The sequence below is a fragment of the Poecilia formosa genome, unplaced genomic scaffold, assembly GCF_000485575.1.
Source record: "Poecilia formosa unplaced genomic scaffold, Poecilia_formosa-5.1.2 Scaffold0, whole genome shotgun sequence".
Taxonomy (NCBI): domain Eukaryota; kingdom Metazoa; phylum Chordata; class Actinopteri; order Cyprinodontiformes; family Poeciliidae; genus Poecilia; species Poecilia formosa.
Genome location: NW_006799939.1, coordinates 1,755,475 through 1,769,688, shown reverse-complemented (window position 1 = coordinate 1,769,688; position 14,214 = coordinate 1,755,475). Strand labels below are relative to the sequence as shown.

Here is a 14,214-nt window from a genome sequence, read left to right as displayed (position 1 = left end):
ATCACTCGTGGCAATGTGCATTTTTCACAAATGATTCAATTAAAACTGTGACCCTACTTGCAAATATTTAGCTCTCTTGTCGCTGAGAAGGTTTGATGCATACATTTGCAATGCATGGACTTTATCTAGTAATATATATATATATATATATATATATATATATATATATATATATATATATACATATAGTCTCATAAGTTTATTAAAACACAGAACAACGTTACTGTGTACAAAGTGGACTCAGAAGAAGCCGAAATGTGAAATCTGACAAAAATGTGACCTTTAAAAGCCAGAAGTAAGATTTCAAATGTTTAGCAAAAAAAAAAAAAAAAAAAAAAAAACTTTTCTTTTCATGCATATGCGTGCGTCACTGGGTCCCTTTGCAAGGGAAGAAAAAAAAAAATAATTAGATGACCACATCGCTGCACACAGGCAAGCAAGTAAGCAAGAAAGGAAAGATAATTTGCTGCTTTTAAACTAGTCCTCATTTAGCTGGAAGAGCAGAGCAGGGCCACTCAACCACTCTGATGACTCAGGTCTGATAACTGCCCTGTGATGTAATGCCTCAGGGAGAAACTGAAAGCTTCAGGCAGCACACAGACACACACACCCTCCATCAGACACGCTGGCACCCAGACGTGCAAACTCACACATCAACACTTTTAAGGTAAATAGACCCACTCGCCCTGCAGGATTGAACTGCATTTTACTAATTTACTAATCCATTCCTCACACACTGACAGAGGAATAACACAGCAGGACAGGTGGAGGACAAGCACAGGCAGACAAAGAGATTCTGTTTCGTGTGTGTGCACCTCCAGCGGCCAGCTCACATTCACATCAATCTTTTTGTCTCTGACTATATAAATAGCTACACCGGTATTACGTTCACATTATGAGCCATTACATCAGATAGGAGTTACTAAAAGACTATTGGCCATTAGGCATGCTCTTCAGGAGCACATTAGACACGAATGATGCGAAGCATTTGAAAGCAACCTGTGGAGCAGCTGTGTTAGCGAGAGGAGTCTCTGTTGGCAAAACAGTGGAGGGAGAAGAGAGGAACAACACTCCAAACCACAGTTGGAGCCAAAAATAGACGTTTTAGATAGAGTCTCCAGTGTCCATCCACGCAGGCATATTCAAATTCAGCACTGATGCCTGCACCAGTGTGACCTTTTTCTGGAGAAGTGAAACAAAAGAGGAATTATATTTCATTAGTCTGTCCGGGCAGGGACTTTCTAATCACAAGATAGGCTTTCAGTTTATGCTATTTCGGGCCTGACCAAATCATAAACACAGGCCTTAAATGAACCGGAGCTGCTTATGACCAGAACATCTGTTTTTTTGTTTTTGTTTTTTTTTTTTTTTTAAGAATAAGGGTGTAACAAGTGTCATAAAACCTTGTAAAATTAAAACATTCATGAACGCAAAGTATGTCTCATAAGCTATTATGAATGCTGGATATGAAGGATTTCAACATTAACAACCTATTTGAGACCGGCGATTTCAGGAAAAACAAGAAGCAGTTCCTGAAAATACCTTGATTTTGTTAGAATGCATCCAACAAAGTCAGAGTAATGACTGCACCAGTCGTTGAGTTAGACAAAAATTTGTAACATTAACAATGATGGAGGAGGGGGGAGGGAGAGCACATATCTCGAAAATCATCATACACTGCAAACACTTGCACTTGAAAATCTGCACTTGGAACCTCACAGAGAACCCGTATCCACGTCTTCTCCACTCAGCTACTCCAGACTAGCGGCAGCGGCAATTAGCAAGCACCTGGTGGAACTGGAGTCTGCTGAGCTCATCACACAAACCATTTCTCAGTCCACCGCTCATACAAACTGATGCTGACGGCACAATGGGAAGCATTGTTGTGACGATGTGCTGAAGGCGGAGTGTTGAAAAGAGCGGGCGCTTCTTAAAGAGACAGAGGCCAGTTTCAAGGCTTCAAGTTATGAAGTCAAATTTCTTTTAAGTCGTGTTTGATAAATTCAGCATTTTTATAACAACTGAAGGTAGCACAGTTACTTGATTGTGCTATAAAATGACGCTATGTGCCTGGAGTATACATAATACCGCCCCTTTCGAGACGTTTCATTTTTTCACAGGTCGTCACGTCTTGCATGTGCTGCAGAGTGAGCATTTTGCTCTACCAGCCGCCTCTGCTTTTCCAAACGTCTGCGTGTTTTTCCAGAAAAGAACTGGAACCCTTGATTGCTGGATTTGGCACAATCAACCCACGTTGGCCCCCCCAAATTCCCACTAACAAGTAACTTCCATAAAAGCCCTCTCTGACTGTAATGCTGTGCTGTGTGTGGTCTGGGCTGCCCCTGGAAATGTCCCAGATGATGAGATGGAGACACAAAAACCTGAATGGGCCTTGGACAATTGGCTGTCCTCACTTAGCGCCTGCAGTCAGCAGGAGTGGGAGACACGGGCCAAGAAAACTCTGCTGACTCAAGAGGAAGACCCACTGAACTGTCTACTGTCATCTAATTACAGCGTCAAATTGGGACCCTAGTTACAGAGGCCTGTCTGAGCTCTGGACCACGAAAAGGCTCAGAGATGTTTAGTGATATCCTTATAAATAAAGTGATTAAATCTAGATTTATTTTTTTCCCCATTAACTTTCCAGCAAAGGGTGTCCAATCTTCAGTTTGTGTCACCGTCACTACAGAGAGTCAACAATCTGAAGGAAGTAGAAAGATAGAGGATGGCAATTCAGAATATGTGTGGGAGTGAACAACATTCCTGTTAGCGCTAAGCTAAAAGGCAATTTCATTGCATTCAGTCTTCTCTTGTTCAAAACTACTTAGACAAATCAAACTTTAACTGGTTAATTCTACATTGATCACATACATTTTGAAACAAAGTTTTAATATGTAAAAGCACAAGAAAGAAAACATTTTTGGCATGGCAGATGTTCTACCAAAATATATTTACAGGAACCTTCCTTTCACCGCCTGCCAGCAAAGCCTGGGCAGCAAATGTTCTCTCAGACCACTGATGATCTGAAGCCATTGTCCGATTACAGCAGGGAGGGGGTAAAAGGACGGAGACATTCTAATTGGGCAAACAAAGAGTGACACTGCTGACGGGATTTTATGAATAGCGTGGAAATGGTCCACTTGCTCCATTGCGAGCTCCGGTAGTTGTTGTGTGGTCACTGGTTGAATTTAACCATAACAAGCTTAAAAACCGTGTTTATGTTTGATTTGACTGAGAAACTCACTTGTGAAATTGCACTGTAAATCGAAACAAAAAAAAAATGTTTTACTACACCAGGAAAAGTCAGCAGTACCAAAAAAAAAAGCAAAGACACTGACTCTTTTACCAGATATTTGGTGTAGGGCAAGGTTCTCTTTGCCAAAAGGGAACAGAACCATAATAAGATATGAAATCTTCACACATGCATAATTTTGAACTATATTTTTTAAAAGATGGCACTTTTTTAACAACAGTAAACAATACTTAGTTGCACTTTTTTTTTTTTTTGCTATGTTTCCATCTTGGTTATATTAAAAGGTGGTGCTTATACCAAAAGGCAATGCAGCTATTCAAAGACTGAAAATGCCTTTGCAAAAGAATCACTCGATTAACAAATGATTTATCTTGCTGTAGGACATTGTGCATTGTCTTAGTCATAGATCCTTAAACATTAATACAACTTGTAACATATTTTCTTTAGATTTCTAGTAGATCACTTCCTCTCCCATTCTGCTGAATTCCTGCTTTCCATTCTATCCCTTCACAGCAGCAGTTTCAGAAATCTGAGCTGTCCTACTTTTCCCAGACACAGTAAGAGAGACATAGAAGGAGTGAACCAGAGAGAGAGGATGGAGAGAAGGCTAAGAGAGAGGAAAATGCAGTCTCCATGACCTACATGAGTCCGGAAGCTGTGCTCAGTTCTGGCCAGATGAAATAGCTACAGGCAGCAACACATAGCTGTCTTTGTGAAAGGCTCAAACACAAACAAATACAGACATTTGCATATTCAAAGCTGCATGAAAACTCTTGAGCACAAAAATTATTAAGAAGCTTAAATACGTCATATTTTAAACTCACCATGCAAAAGCTCCAAATGTACAAATATATCCACGTAAATAATAACTAATTATTCTTAATTCGTTTTAATAATTCAGCTATAAACTCTAATGTCTCAGGTTTTCAAATTAGTGGCAGGAGTAATGGATACTCATAGTTTCACGTGGGAATAGCATGATCTTAAGCAGGAACCAGGAATGGGCCAATAAAGACACACGTTCCATTTTTTCCATCCAATAAAACAACATCCAGTCATTGGGAGTGATGCCTATTGCTGTTACAGATAAAGCCTGAAGAAAAAAAGTGGTAAATACTTTCTCTTCTTTCATGTTTTACTTCCATAGTAGTGCCTGCACAAAGCTAATCTAACCACACACATTGCCCTGAAAACACCATCTCCATAGCGACATGCGGTAGCGACGTCATGATACCGTAGAAATGTTTGCCTTCAGTAGGGACAGTGAAACTTGTTAGGATTGATGGGACAATGGACGTGGCCAAACAGAGGGAAAGGCTGGAAGAAAACTTTTAATAGAAAGAGGAGTGCTGTCGATCCCTGTGTGCGGCGACCGGCTTTCAGAAAAAGAATGCCAGTTTTCCAGTTAGACATGGTGGTGTTACGGTCTGCAGCTGCTCTGCTGCCTCAGAATCTAGACGACTTGCTATTTTTGATGGAATAATGAATTCTAATTTTGACCAAATAATCCTGATGGAGAATGCCAAACCAACAGGCTGTGACCTTAATCTGAAGTGCTCTTGGGTTATCCAGCAGCACAATGATCCAAAGCATGCTAGCAAAGTCTGGAATAAATGGCTAAGAAAAAGGTTTTGGTACAGCCAAGTCAAAGCCTCGACTTATTTCTGACTGAGATGCGGGAATGTGATTCTTAGCTGGTGATTTGTGCCAGAAATTTGTAGAATGTGGCTGAATTAAAACAATTCCAGGAACAAAAATGGGTCCAAAACACCCTGAGAGCAGCGTAGAAGATTCATTTGCAGTTAGAGTAAACTTGCGATGGCAGTCATCGCCGCCAGGTGCCACAACCAGTTGACAGGTTTAGGGAGAAAATTCATTTTCACGTAGGGCCAGGTTAATTTGGGCAGTTCCTTCCCTGAAACGGAAATTTGTTTGATGATCTGAAACATGTGAGCCAGATAGAAACAAAAAACGAGAAGAGACAATGGTACAGAAACATTGTTAAAGCTTAGCATCTTCCACTCTAAGCATTCACTGTTTCTTTCATTAATAGGTATTGCAATAATTAATGCAATTCGCCAGATCTGCATTGCATTCGATGCAGTTTTTGACTCTAGAGTAATGTTGCGTCTTGGCGACAGGTGAAGCACATTTTGCACCACAAATAAATTTACACAACCTAGAACCTGCTGCTATAATTCAAATGGCATTTTGCTGATGCTAACTGAACAGGTCTATATTTCTTAAAACTAACTCTTTTCTCAGACTAAGCATCATGTCTTACTGTAGTTATAAACAGAACGTGTTTGTGGCTGTTTGTGTTAGCGTCTCTGCTGCAGTGGAGCAGTAGCAGGTCTCGCTCGCAGGTCCAAGCATGTTTCTATTTAGCAGCTGGGGAAGAATATGGCGCTGACACATGAGATGTTCCAGACTAAACCGCAACCTGTCTGGCTCCCCTCCAAGTCAGATTTGTTCAACAGCAGTGAAACAATTTGTATTTCACAACAGTGAATACTGCAAATCCACTCAGTCACTCAGCAAACCAGCCTGCATGTAAGCTGGTTTGCTTTTGTCTAAAGGTAGAAGAAAGCAGGGCTATGTTTGCTGACAAAAGGTTTCTGTAGAGCCGAAATGCTCTTTTTTTTCTTCTTTTTTTTTTTTTTTTACCTCTGCTACAAAGCATGCGAGTGAAGTACGGTCTGTGTGAGACAAGATGCAATACTGGGAATAATGGAGCCAACAAGCCATGCATGGTTTGAATTAGAACACATGAATGCACACATACACAAATTCAATAAAACCGAATGCTATTTATACTTTTATGTGTGCAAATAATCACAAAGAAGCCAGGCTTCCAAGTTGCAGCCACACAAAATCACACAAACTTTGCTGTCCTGTGATTACACTGTGCAAGTGCCTATATGTGCGCATTTCATTCCATCTCATCTCACTTTAAGATCCATTGAAAAGGCAAGCAGGCTGCAGGATGAGTGAGCCAGCAGATTTCCAGCACTGCATCACCTTTGATCTCTGCACACAGCACGGCTTGCAGAAAGCCTCAGCAACGAGAAGCAGAGCTCACACAGACATAAACACACCGTCAAGAGCTCTCGCGAGGGGCACATGCGAAAGCGTTTCTGCTTGTAAAGTCGAGCGCACGTGCACGTTACACACACACACACGCTCACACACACAGAGTACACAAACCAGAACCGCCTCATAGGCACGGCCCCGCTCTTAAATACACACACTTATACACAGGGCCACAGATTTTCTCACACATCGAGGCCAACAGTTTGGCCACTGATAGCATTCCAATCTTTTACAGTGGAAAAGTCTGCCCTTTGACACACACGCTATTCCTAACGGGGTAGCAGCAACAAGATAGCGTGCAGAACTGCAGCAAGTAGGCGCCAATCTGTGCCCATCATTTACATGTCATGGACAGTATGTTCAGTAACATGCTGTTGATATGTCCTAAGTAACTGAACTCTCAATACTGGATAAAGTCACTTCAGCTAAATCTGCTAAATCTGACGTTGCTTCATCAGCAATTTTTGCTGGTTTTCACTTTGTGTTGTCTCTTTTCTTCCTCAGACACAAGGTAGCCTATATTTGAAAAGAGACATGTTCTAGTATGCCGCTATCTGTGTATCCCTTTCCATTTCACAACATTAGAGTATGACACACAGCTAAAGTCATGTTGGTAGTGGTCCAAAGAAGAGACAGGAAGTCAGAGTTTATAGAACATGTGTGCAGATACTAAACATCACAGTGGACTGCTGTCAGTTCTTACAAATGGCAACTACCCGGTTCTATATTCTGAAACATCCTGCAGATTAAAAAAAAATATATATATATATTCAAATAAACCACTGCACATTTCCATGAGTCTGCATTTAAAGAACAGTACAGAATTGTTTACTTTGAGTCTGACGCTCCAGTTCTGCAGATCTCGGAGAACTGCAGTCCTTTCAGAGTGTACATTGAAAAAAGGCAAGCTGGGGAGATGAAGGCTGAGTCTTGAGAAATGAGGGAAAACAGGGATGGGGGTTGGGAGTCATATGGTCATGTCAAACAGCTTGGCCAACGATTCCTGACAGCGCCGCACTACATCCTCATGTCTACCTCACAGAGGCCGAGGAATGAGGCAAGGAGGAGCAGAGAGAGACAGGCATGAGAGTCTGTCAGAAAGCGCCGGGAGGCTGGAAAATTCAGTAAACTTAAACAGAGACACTGAAAAGCAATTTGGCAGTGGATATTTGGAGGGCAGGAAGACGGATAGACACACAACAGACAAGAAAACGACCTCGGTGGAGAGACGGAGATAAGCGAAAAGGGGAAAAAAGAGGCTCTAAATAGGGCACATGTGGTTCTAATGATGAAGGTCAGAGGTCTTGGAGAGTGGGCACAATAATTTACCTTCTCCAGAGCCCCCTTGTCAAACCTAAAACAAATCACCATCTCCTTTATGGATCCTAACCACTGGAAAGCAGATAATATTTTTTTTTTTTTTTTTTTTTTTTAAGTTAATACTTCTTGTGTCTCTAAAGTCGGTCCTGTGAAGATGTGAGAGTGAGAAGGCTCCTTGGGAGAGTTCTCTGTGGAAAAAGGTGCTGAGTTGAATTTCCACTGAAGAACAGCTACAATGAGCCATACTTTCCATTGCTATCAACAATGTAGAGACACTGCCAGTGCTGTAAATAGTTTGCAGAGCTCACAAAGGGGCTCGCGAGTGTAAACACACATGTGTCTAAATGACTAACACCCGAATGCATGCATGGATGCACATCACTCTTACATGAGTTTACTTGAGTTTATATACAGTGCGCTGTAGACACAAATAATCAATTAAAATTTCCGTTACTTTGCACAGTATTGTTCTCTCTTGGTAGTTTGGAAAACAAATTATGAGGGAAAAGTTCATCACCTTTCGCATGTTTTAGGTTTTTTATGCATTCAAAGCGGTTTGGAGTATATTTAGCCACATGGTGTCTTTGCTTACATTCATGGTTTTATAACAACTAACAAAACTGATCTGTTATAATTAAATAAAAACACATTTTTAAAACGAATTAAAACAAACGGTTATGTGACGATCCAATCCCAGGTGTCTATGTTCTTACCAAAGCATGTAAAAGTCACATTATTCTGTAAGTTTTGTTTGTGGAGGATTAACTGGGACCACCCTGAAATATGCTACAAGAAAAAAGATTCCAACAAGACTGTATTAACACATCGCCACCAGGAAGCAGATGTGAATATACCATACTGAAGACTGTGGCTGTAGAGTGTTTACCACACCCAGGTTTGTTTCTGTCAGACTTATAGAATCAAGAAATCACTCTTATACAGCATGTCTGACAACATGAAGTAGACACAAAGATCTTATGATTCAAAACTGACAGAGACTGAAACAGCTTCAATGGCAGAGTTTTAGGGCTGAATCCACTGCTCACAAAAACAGCATACAGAGAGTCAAACACGGTGGTGGCAGCGTGATGGTGTGATGGTGATGCTGCTTTTCTGCTTGACGACTTGCCGTAATTGATGGCAATCACGAGTTCTTCTTTCTTTCAGATAATGCTGAAGGGGAAGCCCCATCCAGCCAATTTCTAAATCTCAAAAACAAGTTCACCTCTGAAGGGCAAAATAAACACAAAACGAAATATTTCAGAAAGTCATCGTCAATGTTTGGATTTAAATCCAACTGATATGAAGACATGACTTTAAACAGAGTGTTCATACTCATAAACCATCCAATTCGCCTAGACTAACAATTTCTGCAGAGAAGAGTGGACCAGTCATGCACTAGGCTCATTACCAATGCTCCTTGACAGTTATGATGATTTATTGGATTTAGCTTGGTTGTTTATAATGCCAGACACCATAGATGAGTAATCAACACAGCATGTAGAGCCACTGCTCATCCCTTTCTAAAAGCGGTGTAGTAAATCTTTTAATTCTGTTTTATTTCACTCCCTGCAGTGAGCTACGATGAAGTTTTTATCAAATGCCATCGTATTTTATCTTTCTAACATTAGATCTTTCAGTATTCATATTCAGTGATCATAACTTTTTCCTACACAATTCTACAACATTATCATGTTCCCTGTACATTCGACTGATACTCCAAACAAGAACATTATACATACATTCCAGAGCCATGCCATAAATAGCAACATGGTGTGATTAATGCAAGTTAGTTAGCTTTGTTTGTACTCCTCTGTCTGCTTCAGTCCCAGGATTTTTATTTTTTTTACTGTGCTACTAACAGGCCATGTGAGAATGACATTCCCAATCCCGAGCCACAAGCTACAATAAACTGGCGTCTAATTATTTACGAGCCTAGCCTGCTTTACTTATTTACAACCGGGGCACAGCAAGTCATTAAATTCACAACAACTTTGTACAGCAATAAACTTTGACCTATTTACCATAAGGAAAACCTGAGCTGCTGAGTTTGTACCACAGCTTGTAACTCAAGCTTGAAAATTTCCCCCAAAGAGAAAAATCCCCAAAACATTCCCACTAAACGACAACGAAAACGACTCGAAGCTTCCAAAACCTTATTCCCACATTAACGAGCGACACTTTTTTTATGTAACTGATGCTAATTAAAACCTAAACCTCTCCAAGTTTAGGTGCTAAGTGAATGGGGAGGTTGCATCAGTCCACAAAGTGAAAACCGAGATGACATCTGAGAGGGCAAAATGCGGCGCACATTGAAGTCAGACTTGTGTTTTGGTTTATAATGAATTAACTGGAACTGCAGTGTGTGATTGTGGAGGAGAAGTAGTAGAGGCCTTGAAAAGAAAAGCCCCAGATCCCAGCCAGGGGAAGTATTTATGAGAAACCGTCTGCCCTCGTATTACTGTAAACCGCTATGTTGCCGTAACCAGAAATGGCTGCTTCCATATGAGGACCATTAACGGCGAGAACGACGGTGGGTGGGAGGGGGGCGGGGGTGTTCTGGTTTCCAGTAACAGATAGGAGAGCATAAGTCCAGACGTGTGTGCAGGTGCGCATGTAGACGAACACAAAAACCTTTAGCTCCTTGCTTTATTAGCTTTTCCACAAGGCAAAAAAAAAAAGAAGTAAAAAACAAACAAACAAACAAAAAAAACAATCAAATTATTCTATTTATGCACTTCACCACCACTTTATTAGGCACACCTGTCCAACTGCTTGTGATCAAAAGCAGCCCCTTAGCCAATTACTTGTCAGCAACTCACAGCCTGGCAAAAATGAGTTGCTGATGTTCAAACTGAGCTCCGGGTTAACTGGTAGCTAAAATAAGTACCTGTTACAACTCAGATATGCAGAATCCCATCTATGAATGTAACATCAGCAGATGAGCTACAGCAGTTCAGAGTCACAATGTTGACAGTAACAGAGTATTTAGAAACCCCTGGAACATTGCATGAGATAATCCGACAAAAAGAAATGCATCATTTTCTATGAGAATTTCCAGCATTTTGCTCCGTCCATCTTTCTATCAAGTCTGACCAGCTTCCCAAAGGAACTATTTTTATTTGGGGTTTTCAGATTAAAAAGGGCTTAATACAAATGTGCATGAGAAATTTGAGTTTTTCTGAATTACTATTACTTCCAAGGAAAATCAAAAACAATGTTTCTATTTCCTTTTAATATACCACTATGCTACATTTTTGTTGGCCCATCATAAAATTCCAATAAGAATAGTAGTTTAAGATTAAAATGACAAAATGTGACAAAGTTTCGTAGGGATATAAATGCTTGGCACCGCACTGAACAAATACAGTGTCTTGTGCCGCTAAACAGCCAGGGCGTGATGTTGGACTCACATGATTTTCTGAAGAAGATTCTCCAGGAGGTAGTGACCCAGGACTGAGGACTGGGGAACTCGCAGGACTGCACAGCTCAGGGAAAGGGTTGGGAATGGCTGGGAGAGACGACGTCCTGAACTGCTGCTCCTCCTCCTGCAACTTCCTGAACACCGAAAAACAGAACAGAGACCTTTGTGTTGGAATTTACCTTTGTGAAGTTAGCAGGTTTTTTTGCTCATTTTGTAAGCAACAGCACAAAAACAAAAAAAAACAAAAAAAAAACAAAGCCAAAAACCACAACCTGGAGGTGCCTCCAATAAAGTGAAATGGGAAAAGTTTTAAATGAGCTGCTGAAACATGGGAAATTTGTGCTGGAGAGACCCACTGCGGTAGACGATCTCATCTGCGTTTCCGTCTGATCTGGCCATAATGAACGTTCCCGAAGCAAGTGGAAATCACAGCCTCCCATAGCCCGCGCACTAATTTCTTGAAATATTTATCACACATCAATTCTAAATCAAGACATCACATTAAAGCAGTTTTTTTTTTTTTAATAAAACAGATGCAGTCGGAGCCTCAAAGGGATTATTTGACAGATGGGGTTTAGTTCTTTTTCTTTCTTTTTTTTTTAAATGAGCAGGTCAGTTAGTGAAATTTCAGATCGGAAGTTAAAAAAAAAACATTGCAAAAGGCTTTTCTTTTTTTTTTTTTTTGCAATTCTCTTTGTCTATAGAACCCAGTGAGTTCAAAAGGGATCAGGCCTTTTGATGTTGTCCCATATGAGCCTGAGAGTAGGGTTATCCAGAGGTCAGTCCTGTATAATAGGAACTCCGGAGCCTGCATATGTGTGGGTGTGTGTTTGAGACACACACAGAGAGTGGGAGAGAGAGCACTCATAAGAAAGAATACTCCATTACCTGATCATCCCCCTCTGTTTCTCTCATACAGTCCGAGGGCGAAAAATAGGAACTGACACCAGCTTCCCTTTGAACCTGTTTGTGTGTAATGTATGCGTGAAGCTATACTTCTGCAGCCGAATTGTGTGCGTGCGTGTGTGTGCGTGTGTGTGTGTGTGCGTGTACGTGTGTGCGAGAATACCTACTTTTGAATGCACACACGTAAAGAGAACTCAAACAAAACCGAGGTTTTACTTTCTCCCCCTGCTGGTGTAGTCTGAGGCAAAGAAGGAGTGACAGGGAGGAACGGGTCATTCACAGGTTACAGACTAGAAACAGGGAAGAAATGTTATACCCAATTATAAAGAGGGCGTGAAAGGATGATAGTGTGCAGAGAAAGCTTTATTCTTAAATGAGGGGAGAAAAAAGGCTTGAGCTACGCATCAGTATGTGGCTGTGTATGAGTACAGAGAGGCTGAAAGCAGTTTCAGCTTGAAGTTTGTTGCCATACTTTTCTTGCCATAGGTACAAATAAAGCACTTTTTTAGACTTTGAACAAGTCTTTTTTTGTTATTCCAGCGGTATACCAGCAGTTTCACTTTTAGACTTTTTAGTTCTGAAAGTGAAAATCTGACATTGTGATAATACAGTACTTTCTTTTTCTAACTACAGCATGAAACAGAGATGGACAGAGAAACAGTCTGGTGATCGGCATCCAACATTTTGAACACACTCTCTGTTTATTGATAAAAAAGATCTTTTGTCCCCCCCTCCCCAGATCATTAAACATGAAATACATGTGTAAACATCGGCACTCTTCAGTGTGGAAGTTGTTACTTCTTAACTCGGTAGTATCTACAGTGTTTCAAAATCAAGTTAGATTAAACTATAAAGCATAAGAAGCTTCAAGAATGGAAAACGTATTTTCTCTGGGGGATGCTGACTGTTCTTTTAGTCTGCCATAATGAAATACATCTGGTTTCAAACAATCCCTTTTTCTCCAGCTGGACTACGCCTCGCATGCACGGTCTGCAGGGGGAGTGTCCTGTAAATTTGGCCCGTCGTAGATATGCATTTTTTGTATCAGTCCATTCGACAAACAGAAAGAGCAGCAAGGTAATACGAAAAGCACAAGCAAAAGTGTAGTTGAGTATAAAAAGATTTGATTTATTGCAAAGTGCTCCACAAACTTAAAGAAGTTTGTTTTGTGGGCTCTATTAGAAATGCTCTAACTCCATATTCATCTCCTATCAACTGAGATTTGACGTAGGGTGACATCCACTGTTTAAGCTAGGAATTTTAGTAAAAATATACACATCAGTAGGAAAGTCAAAGACTTTCTTCGCATTCACATCAAAAATGTATTTTGCAATTGTTTACATAAAAAATATGAAAATTCAGCAGTAATTTTTCAAACAAACCTGCCTTTCCTACTAGGCTTCACAATCAGTAAGGGAAAGATCTATCCGGTAAGATGTCATGTACAGTTTCCCCATTTTTTTTTTTTTTTTTGTCACTTTATTATGACTCTCTCAAGGGATTTGCCAGGCATCCTTCGACTCCAACCACATATCTGGCAACCTTCAGTGAAATCCACTTGTGCTTAAGAGTAATCTTTTAACGTCATTAAGAAGGCCCACAAATTCTGTCTAAGGTCTCCCAGTCAAAACAAAGCCACGAGGTTCAAATTGCAGATAAATGGTGCAACAGATCTGCCGAACAACTCGCAATGTTTCACACGAAGCACTTTAAAGAACAACAGCTTAGTGAGTCGTAGAAAAGTGGCATAAAGCAGAATTATGGCATTTGTCTGCTTAGTTTTATTGCATAATCCAGGACGAAAGTACTTTGAGATAAAGAAAAAATAGTTAATCTTACTGAGATTAAAACAGATGACCTTTAATCAGAGAGTTTGTCTTTGGTGGATGTATGTTTGATTGAAAGAAATTGCTTGGGTATATTATGTCTCTTTTGTGAAAGAAAATGTTCTGTACTGTTTTTTTTTTTAAATAGTTTTTATTTAATTTTTTTTGTTTTTCTTAAATAAAGGATATTGTGTCAAGTAAGAAAAAATATAAAATAAGAAGGGCAGGGTTAAATAAGTTTATACTTTTGCCTGCTTCCTTTTCAAACAAATAGTTACAATGAGATAATCTAAACCAGAGGTTCCCAAACTGTGGGGCGCGCCCCCTAGGAGGGGCGCCGTGTCATTGCGGGGGGCGGGGGGAGCGGGAAGCAGTCTGGATGAAAAAAAAAA

General features: G+C 40.4%; 1 protein-coding gene across 2 annotated transcripts in view; it reads right to left on the bottom strand.

Annotated features, from left to right (window-relative positions):
- Nucleotides 1-14,214, bottom strand: part of LOC103133410 (growth factor receptor-bound protein 10-like) — a 70,341-nt gene that overhangs the window by 23,800 nt on the left and 32,327 nt on the right. For both annotated transcript variants that reach the window (XM_007545222.2, XM_016669390.1), the window contains exon 5: nucleotides 11,080-11,224. In XM_007545222.2, coding sequence (XP_007545284.1) covers nucleotides 11,080-11,224 — 145 coding nt within the window. The remainder of the gene's footprint in view (nucleotides 1-11,079; nucleotides 11,225-14,214) is intronic.